The 18960-nt window shown below is 63.3% G+C and overlaps 1 protein-coding gene across 2 annotated transcripts in view; it reads right to left on the bottom strand.

Moving 5' to 3' along the window:
* The window catches only part of ATAD2B (ATPase family AAA domain containing 2B), a 63688-nt gene extending 44735 nt beyond the window's left edge, over positions 1-18953 (bottom strand). For both annotated transcript variants that reach the window (XM_051974074.1, XM_051974075.1), the window contains exons 1-8: positions 17482-18953; positions 3038-3189; positions 2042-2091; positions 1667-1820; positions 1401-1503; positions 982-1090; positions 281-397; positions 62-137 (exon numbers count right to left, since the gene is read on the bottom strand). In XM_051974074.1, the coding sequence (XP_051830034.1) occupies positions 62-137; positions 281-397; positions 982-1090; positions 1401-1503; positions 1667-1820; positions 2042-2091; positions 3038-3189; positions 17482-18030 (1310 nt within the window). In that variant the 5' untranslated portion in view covers positions 18031-18953. The remainder of the gene's footprint in view (positions 1-61; positions 138-280; positions 398-981; positions 1091-1400; positions 1504-1666; positions 1821-2041; positions 2092-3037; positions 3190-17481) is intronic.
* Between the last annotated feature and the right edge of the window lie 7 nt (positions 18954-18960).

Below are 18960 nucleotides of genomic sequence, written 5' to 3'. Positions count from 1 at the left end.
CCCTCTCAAGGCTGGCCGGGGCCCAGCAATGACAAGGGCGACCAGAGGACAGGCGGCTCACCTGATATGGCTTCTTCTGGCAGGAGACCTGTGGATGTCAAACAGAGCGTTCTCCCTCTTCTTCTGATGAACGGGCACTGAGAGGACAAGGATGAGGGGTGGGCGCTGAGCAGCGAGTCCTGAAGGACGGGCCCCTCCAAAGGCCTGGAACCGTCTTGTGGGGCCCCCCCGGACGGTACTCCCTGCCCCCATCTCCCCGGGGGGACGCCCCCTCCCTTACCTATGGGCGGGGCCTGGTATCTCTCCACAGTCTTGCGCTGCCTCAGGTTGTAGGGGCGATCATTCTCCTCCCCTTCGGCCTCCTCCACCTCCATGTCGCCGTCCTCCTCCTGCGACTCTAAACACAGGATGCAGGTTGTGGCCCAGCAGCCCCCAGGGAGGCCTTTGGGGGGGAGGGGGGAGCCCCACCAGACTCCCCGGACAGACGGTGTCCCCGCAGCTCCAGCGCGCCCTCGGCGAGCACTTCACCGACCCCCGGAGGCCCGCACGGAGGCCACTGGGCGCCCCCAGACGACAGAGGCGGGCAGGAGTTAGGGAGAGACTCTTCAGGGGTAAGCCGGTTCTCCATGTCTGGGGCAGGATTTATCCTCAGAACCCGGCTCCCTCTCGTGCCCCCAATACCAAGTCTCTCCAGGCTGCCTGGCACAGCCTGGCACCCAGAGGACAGGATCGGTCAGAAACACGGGGCCCATTTGGATGGCAGAGGGAGGGCAAAGCTGCCCAAAGCCCTTCTCTGGGCCACGCGACAGAAAAGGGGCTCAGGTGGAGCAGGGGATCCAGCCCCCAGCACGGGCGTCCTGGGCAGTCTCTGGGCGAGGACCCGGGGGGCGGAAGGGGGGGAGCCCGCGCCCCAGGGCCCCTGGGAGGCCGAGGGCCCGGCGCACACAAGCCAACCCAGGAGGGCCCCGGGCTCTCACCCACCTTCCTCTTCGCCCTCAGTCGACACCTCGTGATGATTCTGGATCCCGTAGCTGTTCCTCCTCAGGGACTTCCTCCGCCGCTTTACTCTCGAATACATGTCCATGTTTTCCTTTCATTAACAAACAAGTGAATCAACAGAGAGCCCCAGCTCGGGCACCGTACATAGAGGGGGCCCCGGGCACAGCGGGAGGCTTCTCTGCCACCTGCACCTGCGGAGGGAGGAGTCGGGCCCCCCACCCCCGCCGGGCTGGCCCATGCACACACTTGGGGGGAGGAGTCGGGCCCCCCACCCCCACCGGGCCGGCCCATGCACACACTTGGGGGGAGGAGTCGGGCCCCCCACCCCCGCCGGGCCGGCCCATGCACACACTTGGGGGGAGGAGTCGGGCCCCCCACCCCCACCGGGCTGGCCCACGTACAAACTCGGTGTCGGTCCACATCCGGAGCCTCTCCACCTCGCCTGACCGCCTGTTCCTCCGGATGTTGATGTTGTCCATTTCCTGCAGGACCGCCTCGGCAGTGCTGCAGGGACACGGAGAGAGGGGTCCCCAGAGTTAGGGCCGCCTGGGGGGCGAGCCACGGAGGCTGCGCAGGATGCAGGGGGCAGAAACGCCCATGGCGTTCCGGAGCAGGCCAGCAAGGAGCACGGGGCTCCCCCCGAGGGAGGGGACACGCTTGGTCCTACCTGTTGACAAGCTGGTCGAACAACAAGCTCTGATTGACGCTCTCAAATCGGTTCTTCCTGGATCGACAGCTCTTCCTGACTTCCATGTCCCCGTTCATGCAGGAGTGGTCCCCGTCTCCTTTCTTCTCCCCTCGCAGGGGATGGCTTCGAAGAGCTACCGGGAGACGGATGTCCCACTTGAAAAGGCAGAAGAAGGGTGGGAAGGCCCCCCCAAAAGAAGCGACCGAAGACAGCCGGCTAACATCCGCTGCTTGTTACGAGTCTCGTCTCACTCAATCCGGACCATCCGGGGTCTCAGAACCCCCACCCCCACCCCCACGTCTGAATGGGCGGCCGGGGTCCGAAGGTCAGTCCCCACGACCCCAGGATACTCACATAAGCTGCTATGGCCGTTGGGTATCGCGGCACCCGGCTGAGAAGTTAACCTAGAACACAAGGACGTTTCGTGGGCAAACGCACCTGTCTTCATGGCGAGGAACAAGAGGCGTGAGACCAGCGCAGACTGGCAACACTCATCACGGAGCTCCCAGAGGAGCGGTCCCCAGCAACTGAGGGAGACCCCCCAGCACTCCAGGCTCCCCCTGGGGGCCGGCGCTCTCGGGGGTGGTTTGGGCCGACTGTCTAATTCATGTGAGAAACAAGCCCAGCCCAAAGTTGGGAGCAACGACAGAGACCCCCTTGCTATGGGGGCTCATCCAGCACGGAGCTCTGTCCCTACCGTCGCTGGGCTGGGCATGGGGGCCGAGACAACCCGGGCCAGGTCTCCCCCAGGGTGCTCTGCTGGGCCTCGACTCGGCCATCCGGACACAAGCCTTATGTCCGGAGAACCAGAGGAAAGGGCGAGGAAGGGGCCCCAGAGCGTGCAAACCTGGCTCTGGATTCAGGAGCCCGAGCTCCAATTCAGGGTCTACCCCAGTGGCAGCCAAGCAATGAGCCTCTCAGCCTGTAAAATGGGGCTCCAATGGTTATTGGTAACGCCCCCCAGGCCCCCCGGTGGGCACTGGTGGGGGGCACCCGGGAGCAGCTGCTGGCTGGGCTCCACACCGAGATGGAGATCTCAGAGATCTCCTCTCCCCACTGGGCAGGGGGGCCCACCGAAGGCGAGACCACCGGCCCCGGCCCTGGCCCCGGACAATCTCCCCCAGCAGGGAAGGAATCAGCACCCCCTCCCCGAGCTTCCAAGGTCAAGCCAGAGGTCCTGCACAACAGCCAATGTCTACAATGGAAGAGCCGGCCCAGAGGGGGCCCTTCTCCCCTAAAACTGCCCCGGAGACAGAGGGGACGGCGTGTGCGCTATCTTGGGCTGGGCCCACCGCTCCCTTTACTCATCGGCACCTTTGTGGGTGCCGGGGCCCGGGCTGCTCGGCTCACCTGGACTGGCCAGCTCCGAGGCTCCATTCCTCGCGCGGGCCGGGACTTCGCGGCTTGGATTTGTCCTTGCAGAGAGCATCGGCGAGCTTCAGAGTGCGCTTGGCTGGCGGGGATATGTGGCTGTCACTCAAGCTGCCATCGGCATCAGCATTCTAGAGGAAAAGCACAGAAGTGAAGGCTACTTCCTGCGTCAGGTTCCCAGTCCCCGGCTCACCAACCCCAAGAGGAACAGAAAGGCAAAAAGCCATGGTCAGCATCCCTGAGGACCAAGAGACACTCGGGAGGGGAGCAGGGGGAGTAGAGACACAGAAAGGCAGGTCAGATTCAGGGGTGTCCATCCCCCTGGGATGGAGCCCAGCCAGCCAGGAGTCTAACAATCCCCGCCTTCCCATCTACCCCGGGGTTCAGGGCGGGCCACAGAAATGTTGGCCACGGACGTCCCCCCTCGCTGTTCCTCCCACCAGGTCACACAGTGGATGCCCCACGGCCAGATGACCACTAAGGCAGGTTGTGGGGGGGAGGGGGAGGAGGGGCAGGGCGGCCTCCAGTCCAACCCCCTTGGCACTCTGGATAAGAAACCAAAGAGTCCAGTTCAGCCTATCAGAAGGGGGGCCTTCCCGTAGTGCTTCTGGACGCGACGATCCACCCCAAAGGACCGGGACTAGCCCTCCTCCCAGAAACCTCAAGAAGCACCAGTGGGTGAGGGGCACAACCCCCCACCCCAGCAGGAACCCAGTTCCGGGACGGAGAGATAGCCAAAGCTGGCCCCAAGCCAGGTGCCCGGGTGCGGGGGAAGGAGTCAGGAAGGAAAGAAAGTGCGCTCCCTTGGGAGTTCCAGGGAAGCCGCCAGCCTGAGCCCCGAGATCCCCCCGCTTCCCAGCGTAGTGCCATGACTTCCCTGTCTCTTCTGGCAGAATGGCTTCTTAAAGAGGCAGCTTTCCTTTTATTAACGATTTCCAGAGTCTCCTTCGTTTTGCTCCCTCATTTCTCCTCCCATGTGTAACCCCCATTTTCATCTGATTCATTTAAGAGCTTTTGGGGGGTATTCTGGCCTTGTCAGAGAATATTCAGTTTATTCATCTTGTCCTTTTCCATTCTGGCCAGGGCCGTTTTTAAAAAGAAGAGCACAGGGAGAGCCTTGGGAAATCCGGCCGGCCCGAAGGCCTGGCGCAGCAGCAGGGGCTCACCGAGAGTCCCGCGCCCTCCCCCAGACACCGGAAGCCTTGTTCTGGACCCGTCGGCGGGAAGGCCTTTGATGGACCACACATATTTCTCTTGGGGTTTGGTTTTTCACTCTGTTATTGTTGTTTTCCGTAGAGAGGAAGGAGAGACAGGAAGCGCAGAGCCAAAAATAAAACAAATTTGAACTTTTTTAATCCCCGAGAATTGCTATAGGTCCGTCCCAGAACTTTTTTTTCCTGTTGAGGCAATTGGGGCTAAGTGACTTGCCCAGAGTCCCACAGCTAAGAAGTGTTCTGTGTCTGAGGCCAGATTTGATCTCAGGTCCTCCTGGGGCTCTGTCCCAGAAATTTTGAGTTGTTTCATCATCATGTTTCCGCCCGCTTTGTTCCCGTTTCTCTCCTTCTCCTCTCCTCAGACCCACTCATTAACTCTCCATCTGTGTCTTTGGTTTGTGCTCTCCAAACTGACCATAATTTCTACCGGCCCTATCTGTTACTTCCAGCTTCGTACGTGTTCGCAGCGTCCCCGGGGCCCCGACCCATGATGGTAGCTCAAAAGAAGCCTTGGACAAAACACGTCATTTATCAATGCTAAAAACCGTCCGTGAGAATCAAACGGGGACATTTTAAAACATCAAAAGTGTGTAAATGCGATCACCGTCCGCGCACCCGATAAATGCTGGGGTGAATGAGGAGGCGTGCGCATTGCACTAGCCCTGCCTCCCACCCAGCTCCATTCCCCGGTTCTTGCCGAATGGAGTTTGGGAAACAACAACAAGATGAGAGACAAAGTAAAGGCATGAAGACAAGCTACAGAGACCAGCGATTTCTGTTTGCTGGCACCGTGAGAAAATTAGGAAACTGCACTAGAAAAATGAATGTTAAACATTAGAAAGTCCCAGGGAATCAGCAAACAGGATAGTTGACATAATTAATCAGTGTCACAGGCCACAATAATCCTCAAAAATCAAATCCATTTTTATATCAACAAAACCTAAGAGGCGACAATAGGAAGGGAAATCGCACCCAATTAACTACAAAATGCATAAAATATCGGGGTACAACCTCCCAAAGCACACACGCTGGGATCCAATTATAAAGCGTTCCTTAAAGAAACAGCCAACGGTAACGACAGATCGGGAAGGACGCTCGGTGCTCCCGACTGAAAGGAGCGTACTCAGCACAAACCACCGCCTTCTCACAATTAGCGCAGCTTTTACTAGCGCGTTGCCCAATTACAGAGGGGGGGCCGTGCAGATCTTGCTAAGATGAAACGAACTCTAAGAGATCACTCCAAGTGACGCAGGCCGGGGATAAAAGGCCGGCCCAGACTTCAGGCCAGACTATAAAGTGGCCGGCATCAAAGCCGCCAGCGCCGGTTAAAGAACAAAGAGGCGACCAGCCGAGGGAGAACTAGAACCGAGGCTCCCGGGAAACCCGGTAACCAAAAGCCAAGAACCGGCAGGGAGCACCAGAAAGTGGTCCCGCCGAAACGGGGCTTAACCAAGACCCCGCCCCCTCCGCCCCATCTTGGGAGGGCTAAGAGACCAGGAGCCGAGCCCCAAGTGTCCACAAAGCACTTCCTGCAGGCCGTCCCTCACCCCCACACAAAAGGGAGCCAAAGAGACGGGTCTGCGACCCCAAGGTGCTGACGTTCTAAAGGGGAGACCCGAGTGAAGAGGACACCACCGAAGGGAGGGGGCTAGGCGGAATCCAGAACGTCACTCCTCGTGGCAGGTCGCTAGGGACAGTCTGATCCCCTCACTCGCCCATCCCAGAACTCCACTGTCTGTCCACAAAGGGCCCAGTCGCCAGGGTCTGTGTCCTCCCAAAGTCACCGCGTGGAAACATCAGGCGGACCCAAGGGAGCCCGTTGTTTTAAAAGGAGAGTTAACTTCCCGAAGAAGGCTCACCAACCAGGGAGAGCCCCAGGAGGCTCCCAGCAGGAGGCGTGCGCACTCGGGCAACTCCCAGACACCCAAACTCTGCCTCGGGTCCCGCCTCCTCCCAGAACCCCTCTCAAGGTCATCCTCCTAAGGTCCTGCCAGACCCCTCATCCAGGGGGACCTGCAGCCCCCTTCTCCTGGAGCGGAGGGCCCTTTTCATGGGAGCTGGAAGGTGAATCCCATGACGGCCCGCAGATGGCCCCCCCAGCCCTACCACTGGCTCTCCCTCACTAGTCAGAGGAGTCTAGTCACTTCCCACCCACAATCCCCCCTCCGCGCACCCCGGACAAAGCACAAAGAGCCACTGCTCGGACCCGAGGGGCCCGACGTCTCCCCTGCAGAGAACACGCACAAACGCTCAGTGATGGCTGCGCCGCGCCCCCCAGCGCCCCCTTTGTGACATTCTGCGGCCCTCGGGCCCTGGGGCTGGGGTCCTGAAGCCCCGGCCTGAGGCCTCCCCTTGAGAGCTTCTACAGCCACAGTTTCTACGTGATAAACCACAGAACACTCCCAGCCCAGAGTCCTGGAAGGGCTTGAAACGCCAGCTAAAAACAGGTCGGGGCAGTTGCCAAGGGCAGCTGCCAAGACCGGGCCCGGACAAACCAGCTGCACCTGCCCTGCCAGGGGCGCCAGGAGGGAGCGCTCAGGAAGCCCCCGCTCTCGGCCTTCGGGGCCCCCCAGCCTCCGTGGGGCTTTTGCCGCAGCCAGCCCTCAGCTCCCTCTTGGGCCATCTGACCCACACCTCCTCTAAGGGCCTATCTGACTGTGGGGGTCTTCTCCCTCTGTGTCCCGGGCGCTCCTGAAGCCCTCCCCATCTTGCAGCCCCAGCGGGTCCCTTCTCCCCCCTCCCTCGGCAGCCCAGCCAAAATGCCCACCGTGTCCCTGCTCCCTGCGCACACCCACAGCGATGCACGAGAGGGAGGGAGACCAGAGCTGCCCCTGCCCCCTGTGCCCCCTGGCCGCCCTGCATCATAGGCTCCCCCAGGGTTACCAGGAGGAAGACCCCAGTTACAAAAACATACCCGCAGAACCTCTGGTCAGAGATGAGCTATGTTCTCACTGACCCTCCACAGGCTCGAGACCCACGGCCGCCCCTCTCGTCCCCACCGAAGATCATCCGGCCTGGGCCCGACGCCCCGGGAGGCCGGCCCTGCCACAGAAGGATCCTGCAGACGCCCCCAGGTCCTTCCTCCGGGCCCTGCCGGCCGCCCAGCGTCACCCTCCAGAAGTCGGGCAGGGGCGGAGGCCAGGGTCACTCCCTCGTCCTATCTGGCCCCCTTGGCCTGTCCACCGCAGATCTGGGCAGCGAGTGGATGGAATTCTGTGCCCAAGTTCAAGCTGGGCCTCCCTGACCAGCCACGGGGCTTCACCCCAGCTGCCTCGGTTTCCTCATCTATAAAAGGGGCTGAGGAGCTTCAGGAGCTCTGCCAAGAAGACCCCAAAGGGGGCACAGACCCCATTGTGCCACCTGACACAATGGAAAGGGAGGAGCAAAAGCAAAGCATGACGTGGCAGGGATTCCTCCCGTGCCGCTCTCTGGGGCCTGACGGGCGCCTCCCGCAGACGGAACGAGCCCCCAGCCCTGGGGGACCTCACCGGACGGGACCCTCCCAGCGGCCCACACGGGGGTGCTCTCCAGAAAGGGGCGGGGAGGATGCTGGCCAGTTGCCGAGCTTGAATCCCTCCTCCCCCAGCTCTTGGCTAAAACCGGGGTCACACACCCCAGCACCCCCGTGCGCCCCGTGCTAACAGGAAAAGTGGGGAGCCGGGAAGCCCCTGCCCTCGAGGGCCCTGCGTGTCGGTGCCTTGCAAGGACCCCTCCTCGAGGCCTGCCATTCGGCCGGTTCTTCCAGGGCCCGAGGGCGCCGCAGGCCCTCCCGGTGCGAGGACCTCTCTCCTCCTGGCGCACCTCGAGGCCTGCTGCTCTCCCTTCCGGCCCCAGCTCTCGGTCTCTGACGCCCCGGGTGTGTTCCCAGCCCCGGCCACAAAGAGGCTGGGCCCCCCACCTTTCTGTCTCCTTTCCCCCAGAGCCTGTTCCCGGTCCCTGCCTTTGCTGGGGACAGACACCCTCTTCCCTTCCTATGGTGCCTGATATAGAGCTGACCTGCCAGGGCCCACCGCTCCCCCTTCCCACCTCCAGTCCACCCCTGCCCCCGGCCCCTCTGGCCCCCCTCCCACCCTCAGCCAATCCCCTGGGTTCCACAGCCCTGCCCCCCCTGCTTCTCAGCCACCTGCCTCCCTGTCCCAACACGTCTGGGCTCCCCCGTCCCCCCTCAGCCACCCCTGTCAGCGCTGACCCCCCTTTCCCGGCGGCCTCACCCGTCTGACCAGTTACTCCTCAGGCTCCTCCCAGCTCTGCCTCAGGCCCCCGGCACTCTCCCAGGGTGACCGCACCCACACAGGGTCCCCTCAGATCTTCCCGCCCTGCCAGTCTCGGAGGCCTCACACCCTCTCCCTGCCCGAGGTGGTGGCTCTGACCCGACCCTCCTGGAGAGGACTCTCCCCTTCCCACCCAAAGCCGGGCGTCGTCTGACCCCCCCCATCCACCCAGGAGTCCTCAGCAGCCATTCCTGCTTGTCCCTCCTGCCCGGGAGCCCCCTCGTTGGACCCCTTGACCCCAGGCTCTGACCCTCAGGGGTCCTGGCTTGGCCAAGTGAGAAGGCTCCTCCTGCCTCGGGGCCTTAGTAACCCCCTCCTCCTCTCCCCTCCAAGGCCCCTGCGGCCCCTGAACCGCCAGGCTCCTTCAAGGTCAGGAACTGCGCTGAGGCCCTACTGTGTTCACTGGAGACACCACGCAAGCAAGGAAGGGCGCCACACTGACCCCGCTCATCACCCCCCGACCCCACTCAGCCAACACACATTCAAACGGAAACTCAGCAAAAATGATAAAAGCCACGCGCTCGTCACAGGCGCCCAAAGATCCTTTTTCCCAAAATCCTTTTCCGTTGACAAGGGCCACTTCTGTCAGAATGCGAGCAGGCAGGGGCCGCTAGGTGCTGCAGTGGTTAGAGCCCTGAGGTCAGGAGGACCCGAGTTCGAGTCCTGCCTCAGAAACCCTTCCTGGCTGTGGGACCCTGGGCAACTCACTCAACCCCAATTGCCTCAGCTTAAAAAAAGACAGTGCTAGAAAGCAAAGGAATAAATGGGTCTTTCTGTGACCCGACGGACCTAAACCCAAGAGCCGACGTGATCGGCTCGAGACCTTTCCCAGGGATCAGGGGTAAAGCAGGGACAGCCGACCCACGCCGGCGTAAGGCAGAAGCGTAACCCGGCCAAAGAGGAAACCAAAACCCACAGGGCCCGAGGGGGCCCGGAAACAACCAGCCCCGAGAGCCCCGAGAGCCGCGGGAGCCCCGAGAGCCGCGAGAGCCCCGAGAGCCCCAAGAGCCGCGGGAGCCCCGAGAGCCCCGAGAGCCGCAGGAGCCCCGAGAGCCGCGGGAGCCCCGAGAGCCGCGGGAGCCCTGAGGCAATGGTGGCAACAGAGACTGCGCCCGACGCGGCTCGGAGAAGCACAAAGTCACCGGGGTTCTCGACAACTTCGCCCGGCGCGAGAAGGCGCTCACCAAGTCAAAGGCCGGCCACGACCCAGGGCCCCAGCTTACAAAGGGCTGATGCTCACACTCACCCCCCACACACACACACAGGCTGCCGGTGGCTCCCACCAGGATAAGCTGCCCAGACCATGGTCTGCCCACCTGGCACCTGACGCCCGCGGGGCCGCCCTTCCGCAGACCGTGACAGAGTGTGGGCTCCATCAGCACCTGCGGCCCCTCCCCCAAAGGGGTCTCTGCCCACATCAGAAGCAGGTCTGCCTGGAGCGATCCCCCTGCTCCACGGCCTTCTGCCCGTAGTTGGGAGCAGGGAGGCCCCGGGAGACACGGGGAGGCCCGAGGCGACCTCTCTCCCTCAGGTCGGAGAATCCGGTCTGGGTCCAAGATGGGGAGAGCTCCTTGGGGGCGGGCAGTCCCTGGGCTGGCTCTTGCCCACCAATGACATCCAAGCCCTGAACCTGGCAGAGCCCCCTGCTCGTGCGCTGTGGCCCCCACGAATCAGGAGGCAAGTCCACTGTCCAGAGCACGGTGAGCGCCGCCCACCCACCAAAGGGGCCTTCGGGAACCGGTCCAGTTAATCTGCACAGAGGTGACCTGGCAGGCGCACGAAGGGCCAGAGCCGGGCAGCGTGTCAGGGCGGCGTCCTGCGGGCGGACATCCAGGGGGCTGCCCACCTTCTCCCACAGAAAGGCTCCTCGTGTCTGCAGCTTCTCCTCCGGGTGAACGGAGCCAAGTCAAGAAGGAACTTGACCCGGCTCCTTCCGGCCTCGCAGCTGGACCCCGAGTCCCCGTGAGGAACAAGCTCGTGAAGTGTCCGTGCCCGGCCCAGGGCCCCGTCTGAGGTCTAGCAACCCCACGCCCCAACCCATCACCCAACGAAGGCGAGCGGGGGCGAGGAAGTTGGCCCCCAGCGCAGGCCCGTGCCGCAGGCTGGCCGGGCACAAGTCTGAGGCCCCCGGTCCATGACACCTGGGGGGCGGGAAGGCTGACCTCCCCGAGGGGCTTCCAGAGTCCAGCCAGGGCCAGCCGGAGCAAAGAGAAGCGACCGTTTCCCCGACTTTCAAAAAAGGAACGGGCAAACTGGCCGGGGTGGGCTTGTGTCCCAGAGCGCTGAGGCCAGCCCCCCCAAAGTTCCGACCGTCCCTGACCAGCTGCAGAAGGACCCTGAGTTCCCCGTCACAGGACGGTCAGAGGAGGCAGAGCTGCAGAAAGTCAATGGGTCAACAAGCATTTATCAAGCTCCTACTGTGTGCCAGGCACTGTGCTAAGGGCGGGGGAAGCAAAAGGGGGCAAAAAACAGAGCCTGCCCCGATGGGCTCACAACCTCATGGGGGAGCCCCACAAACAAAACGCAAAGGGTGCGGGATGGGGCGTGAGGTTAAAGGGCACCGGCAGGGTGGGAGGGGGCCGGACAGCGGCCTCAGACACAGGCGCGCTGAGGGAGCCGGGGGATCGCGAGAGCTTCGGGGGGAAGGGGGCTTCTCTAATTGTGAACTGGTCTCTGCAGCCACGGAAGCCATCCCTCCGGAGCTGCTCCTGAGCGCCCTGGCGTGGCTCCCCGGCAGCCCCCACGTGGAAAAGGGCTTGTTTTTAAGGCCAGAGAAGGGCCCTTCTGCACATTTCCCTCCTTTCCCTCCCTGTCTCCTGTCTCCTAGGTATCTCACTGCCGACCCCTTCTGTTCGCTGCACCCCACTTCTCCCAATCACCCCCCGAGACAGCTACGACCTCTGCTCCCTTCTCCCCCACATCCCTCTCCCTCCCTACCAGTCATCCGACCTTGCCCCCATTTTCTCCAGGTTCCCCCTCCCCCCTGCTGGATGCCCCCCAGCCGCAGGGCCTCTCAGGACCAGACTGGGCTCCCCTCTGGCCTCTTGGCCATTTGGCCTGACCAGCGTCTCCGGATCCTCCCACGGCCTTGTCCAGGCCCGATTTCTCTCCTGCCTTCCCATCGTCCCCAAGTGGAGGCTCTTTCCCCGGAACTCTGCCCCCTCTCCCAGCTCAGGTGCCGTCCTCCGGGGCTCACTCTGTCAGCTGTCAGCGATCTGGCCTTCGAGGCCCCTCTTCTCAGACCCTTCACTTTCTGACCACGGCAGAACCGCCGTCCCCACTCCTAAACGCCTGCGGCTCGCTCTGGCCTCAGGACCAGATCTCCAACCCTCCACATGGCATTCAAAGCCTTCCAGAACCTCCCCAGTCTTCTCCCATGCTGGGCTGCCCCACGCGCTGCTCCGGATGACCCTGACCCCACCAGGGGCTGTCCCTCAGGGTGGAGAGGGAGCACCCCAACGCCCTAACGAAGGACAAGAAAGGCTTAGAACAAGCTGGAAGAGGAAGGGATGCAATAGGATAGTGGGCTACGAAAGGCTCCCGGCACCGACCACCCGGGCTGGGCCTCCGCAGGGAGCCCCAGGAAGCCCGGCTGCGCCTCAGGCTGGCCGGTTCGGACACTTGTCTGCCCCGACCGCGGGCGCTCCTTTTCCCGCCTTCCCAAAGGGAGCGGAGGATCTGGAGCTGCAGGCGGCGACTCCGGCCGCACCCCGGCCTCACCACTGGAGCCGGCGTCCCAGAACGGCCCAGCCAGAGGCCCGGGTCTCCGCGGCAGCCACAGGCAGCCTTCTCTGCAGTGAGCGGCTCCCCCACCCTCAGAATCCCCCCAGGCCAGGCCCCCAGACTCTTCCGGTCCCGGCCCGGTCTCTGAGACCCACTTTCTTGGCAGAGAGCTTGGAGTGTGGGCCCTGCCCTTCTGCGTCTCACTTTACAGGTGAGAAAACTTGGGGGAAGAGGGACAAGGGGCTTGTCCGGGTCATGCAGCTAGCTGGGCCATGAGGTCCCCCTCCCCCCTTCGCTGCCGCAGACTACCGCAATGACCTTGGGCTTCCCATCTTGCTCAAGGCAGTTGCCAAAGGACAGGGTTTAATGGGAAAAAGTGGACGCCCGGCGATCCCCGACCTCACACTGGCCCACAAAGCAGCGCCCCTCAAACCCACTCAGCAGCGCTCCCGGATGCCGGGCCCGTCAAGCGCCACGGGGTGAGCACCGGGAGGGACTCCCCGCGCCACAACTAGGGCACAAAGGAGGGAAGCGCCCGTCAGCTCTCCGAGGGCGACGGCAGCTCGGACCTGCCGAGGGCAGGGAAGAATCTGGGGGGAGCGGGGGCTTAAACACCCGAAAAAGCGGGTCTGCACTGACAACGGAACCAAGGAACGAGACTGGAGAAAAGAGCCTCGAATGAAATCAGTGACTCAGGGGTTTGAGACCAAGAGCCTTCCAGCAGCTGACAAAGAGTCAGGGGACGGGCGCCCCCGCCTGCCGGCCCAAGCTCACGCCCTGCTGACAGGCCCAGAGCGGGCACCGACACGGGCGGGCATCTCCCCGGGCTGCACAGCCTGCGGGCAACGGCTCCTCTTTCCTGAGGGTGAGAAAAGAGATGCGTTTCTGAGGGGGGACCGGTCCTCCTGGAGAGCAGCCGGGACCCGGGCCCGGAAGTGTAATGGGCTGAGGCTTGAGTTGATGCACTGAGGTCCCAAGCACATGAGGCTAAATAGTAATTGGACCATACTCTATTAATAGATAAGCTTGGAGAGAGAATGGCCCCCACCCACTCTTTGTGCAAGTCCTGATGTGTTGTATAGGAAATGACGATTTTGGTGGGTGGAGGCAGGGGAGTGGAGAAGGAAGGGGAAGGAGAGACTTTTGGGACTGCCATTGCCACGGTTGCCTCCACTTACTTTTACTGTTTGTTAAGTGTCTGAGGCTGGATTTGAACTCAGGTCCTCTTGACTTCAAGGCTAGTGCTCTATCCACTGAGCCATCTCCTCCCCTTCCTCTTGACTTCAACGCAGTAACTTTTTGGCTGAAATGGGACAGATCCTAGGTAAAGATTCTCCATCCCCCACCCCAAACCCCCCAACCCCTGCCCCACCCAGGAGTGGTGTTATAAAAAGCCTGCGTGACCTGATAGAAGAGGAAGGGCTAGTTGTATCTTGGAACACGCAGCTAAACTTTTGAGTACATTAAAACTTACCTCCCCTGGGTTCTTAGAGGAAGAGCAAATCTCTCTGGGTAACTGGGCATTGGTTGGTCAACAGATCTCTGATTATAACATTGACAACTCTCAGTCAGTTCCCTTCGAGGCATTCTATTTATATAATACGATACAGATGGCCTTAAAATACCGTACTAGTTTTAGGAGAAAAGGAAAAAACTCTAAGAATGGCCAAATGCGGAAGCCTGAGGTAAAGGAGGAAGACAAAGAACAGATTAATGGCCATATCCCCACAGGGCATGAAGACTTAAGTGAGGCTCAAGGGCGGGGTGAATCTGAGGCAGCTTTAGCCCCACGTTGGGCGCCAAATGTAATGACCGCGTATTTAAAGTCAGCCGGAGTCAGGAATTCAGGTTAAGGGGAAAATCTTCAATATTTATTGAAGCGAAGAGGTGAATAAAGATTGCTATAGCAAATATAGGCAAGAAAGATTGCGATAGCAAATATAGGCAGTTGCGACAGGAAGCCAGCTAAGAGAGAGCGACGCGAGCCGAGGCAACCATGGAGGCAACTGTGTCGGCAACTGAGGCAATGGCCGTCCCAAAGGTCTCTCCTCCCCTTCCTTCTCCACTCCCCTGCCTCCACCCACCAAAATCGTCATTTCCTATACAACACATCAGGACTTGCACAAAGAGTGGGTGGGGGCCATTCTCTCTCCAAGCTTATCTATTAATAGAGTATGGTCCAATTACTATTTAGCCTCATGTGCTTGGGACCTCAGTGCATCAACTCAAGCCTCAGCCCATTACACGGAAGTCCCCGGGTGTCCCACGGGGAGCACAGAGCAGAGGCCCCTGGGCCCCCGGACATTTCGGGCAGCTCCTTTCCCAGAGACAGTCAGAGAACCGAGACTCGGAACCCAGGCAAGCATTATTACGGGGCCGGCCGCTCAACGTGAAGGCTCGGAGGAGGTCAAGCAGGGAGCCTCCCCGGAAGCCGTTCCTAACAGTGACAGAGGCAGCCAAAGGGAACCTCGGGGGGAACCTTGGGGGGACAGGGGGGGAGCCTCCCCGGAAGCCGTTCCTAACAGTGACAGAGGCAGCCAAAGGGAACCTTGGGGGAACCTTGGGGGGACGGGGGGGAGCCTCCCCGGAAGCCGTTCCTAACACTAACAGAGGCAGCCAAAGGGAACCTGGGGGGGACAGGGGGGAACACTAACAGAGGCAGCCAAAGGAACCTCAGGGGGAACCTTGGGGGGACAGGGGGGGAGCCTCCCCGGAAGCCGTTCCTAACAGTGACAGAGGCAGCCAAAGGGAACCTTGGGGGAACAGGGGGGGAGCCTCCCCGGAAGCCGTTCCTAACAGTGACAGAGGCAGCCAAAGGGAACCTTGGGGGAACAGGGGGGGAGCCTCCCCGGAAGCCGTTCCTAACAGTGACAGAGGCAGCCAAAGGGAACCTTGGGGGGAACCTTGGGGGGACAGGGGGGGAGCCTCCCCGGAAGCCGTTCCTAACAGTGACAGAGGCAGCCAAAGGGAACCTTGGGGGGAACCTGGGGGGACGGGGGGGAGCCTCCCCGAAGCCGTTCCTAACACTAACAGAGGCAGCCAAAGGGAACCTGGGGGGGAACCTTGGGGGGAACACTAACAGAGGCAGCCAAAGGGAACCTCAGGGGGACGGGGGGAACACTAACAGAGGCAGCCAAAGGGAACCTCAGGGGGAACCTTGGGGGGACAGGGGGGGAGCCTCCCCGGAAGCCGTTCCTAACAGTGACAGAGGCAGCCAAAGGGAACCTTGGGGGGAACCTTGGGGGGACAGGGGGGGAGCCTCCCCGGAAGCCGTTCCTAACAGTGACAGAGGCAGCCAAAGGGAACCTTGGGGGAACAGGGGGGGAGCCTCCCCGGAAGCCGTTCCTAACAGTGACAGAGGCAGCCAAAGGGAACCTTGGGGGGAACCTTGGGGGGACAGGGGGGGAGCCTCCCCGGAAGCCGTTCCTAACAGTGACAGAGGCAGCCAAAGGGAACCTTGGGGGAACCTTGGGGGGACGGGGGGGAGCCTCCCCGGAAGCCGTTCCTAACACTAACAGAGGCAGCCAAAGGGAACCTGGGGGGGACAGGGGGGAACACTAACAGAGGCAGCCAAAGGGAACCTCGGGGGGACAGGGGGGAACACTAACAGAGGCAGCCAAAGGGAACCTTGGGGGGAACCTTGGGGGGACAGGAGGGGAGCCTCCCCGGAAGCTGTTCCTAACAGTGACAGAGGCAGCCAAAGGGAACCTTGGGGGAACCTTGGGGGGACAGGGGGGGAGCCTCCCCGGAAGCCGTTCCTAACAGTGACAGAGGCAGCCAAGGGAACCTTGGGGGAACAGGGGGGGAGCCTCCCCGGAAGCCGTTCCTAACAGTGACAGAGGCAGCCAAAGGGAACCTTGGGGGAACCTTGGGGGGACAGGGGGGGAGCCTCCCCGGAAGCCGTTCCTAACAGTGACAGAGGCAGCCAAAGGGAACCTTGGGGGAACCTTGGGGGGACGGGGGGGAGCCTCCCCAGAAGCCGCCCCAGGAACCAGGAAAACCATCATTAGACAACAATGTCAACCCAAGAGGCCGAAGTGGCGCAAGACTCCTGACTCAGCCCCTCCCGGCAGAGGTGGGGCGCGTCTGGAGCCCATCTGGCCAACCTGTTGCTTAACTCTGGCCGGGCTGGGGCTTTCGCCCCTTCTTATTCCTTCTCTGAGGGGGAGGGGGCGGTCAGGAAAGGTGGGCGAAGACTGGGAGGGCAAACCGGTACCAGCCCAGACTCTGCCCGCTCACTGGCGCAAGAAGCTCCTTGAGGCGGCCCCTGGCACCCGGCCAATGCCAAGATGCGGGCGAGGCTCCGGCCCTCAGAGGCGCCCGGGTGCTCCCCGCGCCTCCACAGCTCCCTCTGGGGGCCACACGGGGAGGGGTGCCCGCAGGGGCTCCCGCCCCCTCCCCCGCTGGAACCGCGGGCCTTCACTACTGCCCGACTCCCGGAGGGCCCCCGTGCCGCCGCCCCCCAGTGGGAGCCCCGGGAGAAGGCCGCTCCCTTGGGCCAAGCTCACCCCGCCGGCCCCCAACGGGCCGGCCGGAATCTCTCTATTTTGGGGAAAGCGGATCCCTGCGCGCACAAAAAATGAAACCGGCGGGGGAAGGCGGCGGGAAGGCGGCGGGCCCAGGGCCCGAGTGCGAATGCTGCCAGACCCTCGGCCCGCCCGCCTCGGGCCCCGCTGAGCAAGCGCCCCCTTCTCGGCGCTGGGGGAGCCCGTCATTGAGCCTCGATGCTTTGGCGAGGAGGAAGCGCGTGGCAGCCGCTGCCCTCCCCCGTGAGAGGGCCCTAACTCGGGGGGCCCGTCTGCTCACGGCCTCTGCCCCCCGCGCGGGGAGGGGGGAACACGGGATCCCCGGGGCGTGCGGGGGCCCGGGCACAGCCCTACCGTGGGGCCGCAAGCTGCGACAGGCCGGGCAGCGCCAACGAGCTCCCAGGGCGCTCCGGGCCCCGGCGTTCTCGCCGCTACAATGGGCGCAGAAGCTCGAGCCAGGACGGGGGAGAGCGCGACCCGACAGCTGGGGGAGGTCGAGGAAGGAAGGCCGTCGGGGGAAAGGGGGTTCACTCCGCCACAGCCGGGGGCAGAGAGCACTACGAGGGGGCCGCGGGGGCACAGGGGAGAAGGAAGCGCCCACACCCCAGGCCGCCCCCCGTACGCCCCGGAGAGCCGGGCAAACAGCAGGCGCTCGATAAGTGCCGGCCGGCAGGGGTCCGGGCTCTTACCCGGGCGTCGTCCAGGTCCCCGGCTCCAGCTCCGGCCGCCGTCGCCGCCGCCCCCGGGCCCGCCTTGGCTCCGGCCGCGCGGCTCTTGGAGGAGCGCGTGCGGGACGAGATGAAGTGCCCGCCTCCGGACCCGGCTGTGCCGCCGGCCGCCCCGCCGGCCCCTCCGGACCCGGACCCGGCCGCCTTTCCGCCCAGGAGGCGCAGAGCGCTCTTCCGGGTGTTCACCATGGCAGCCCCGGCTCGCCTCGCTGCTCGGGCCCGCGGGCGCTGGGCAGCAGCGCAGGCCCCGGCCCGGCCCCGGCCCCGCCGCCTTGTCAGCGGCCTCGGGAGCGGCCCAGTGGAGTCGCCATCGTTCCCCTTTCTCTGGCGCGCGCGCTCCCGACGCCCGCGGGACGGGACGAGACGGGACGGGGGCCTGGGGGCGTGCGTGCGTAACGGCGCGAGCCGTGCGTCAGCGGCGTAACGGGGCGTACTTGCGCGCGCAGCTGAGAGCGCGGAAATAAGAGGTGCGTGCGCGCCGCCCGCAGCGCGTGAGCCGCGCGTGCGCATCGGCGTTGCTCTCTCCGACTTAGGCCCCGCCCCGGCGCAGCCCGGCGCTCTAGTTCTGGCGCGTCTCCTCTCTATGGTGGCGGGAGGCCCTGGACTAGCAGGTCTGACAGATGTGAAAACTGAGGTCTCTCAGGGAGAAAGGGGGAGGGACGGCCGAGGGGGCCCGGCCCCAGAGAGGGCCGCCACAGGGGCAGGGGGGGCCCGAGAGGCTCCCGGGATCGCCAGGGCCCCTTCTTTACCGACGAGGCCCCGAGGGAGAGCCGCAGGACACTGCCCCGGCCCCGCCCCCACCCGCCCGGGGGAGGGCCCGCCCGAGCACCCGCCGCAAGTTGTCAAAACTACGCTGTGAAGGGTCGGTCCTGAGCCCCCGGGTGGGGCCCCCGGCACGTCCCGGAGATGCTCCCGCCCGGAGCTCACCCAGGCTCTTGTGTGGAGTCGTTCGAGGGAAGGGTCCGGGCCAGGGGCGCTGAAGGACTCACGCAATAAAATGCAGAGGATTCTAAAGGAAGCCCAGTCTGCCGGCATCCTGGGAGCGCCATGTCCTTAGGCAGGTCCCGGGCCTCCGGAGGAGAGCCGAGGAAGGCTCAGGGGGACGCTCCAGCCCCTCCCCCCCTGCCCGGGGCCCCTCTCCTGAGTGTGCAAGGACGCGCCCATGCCCCCCATGCCCCCCTCACTGACCCTGCCATCCCCGCGCTTGTCCCTGCTCCCTTTTCTGCCCGAGTCTACACGAGAGCCCGGACTCTCTCCTCCCCCTTAATTCTCCAGGCAACTGGGGCTAAGGGCCTTGTCCAGGTTCACACAATTCATTGTCAGAGGCTGAATTTGAACTCGGGTCCCTCCGGTCTCCGGGCCTGCACTCTAACAGTACAACATCCTCTCCGTCTCTCCTTAGCGCCCACAAGCCGAGCCCACCCTCCCGAGCCCACTCTC

Source organism: Antechinus flavipes, chromosome 2, assembly GCF_016432865.1.
Source record: "Antechinus flavipes isolate AdamAnt ecotype Samford, QLD, Australia chromosome 2, AdamAnt_v2, whole genome shotgun sequence".
Classification (NCBI taxonomy): domain Eukaryota; kingdom Metazoa; phylum Chordata; class Mammalia; order Dasyuromorphia; family Dasyuridae; genus Antechinus; species Antechinus flavipes.
Note: the sequence above shows the minus strand (reverse complement) of the source record. Positions and strands in the feature narration are given on the sequence as shown.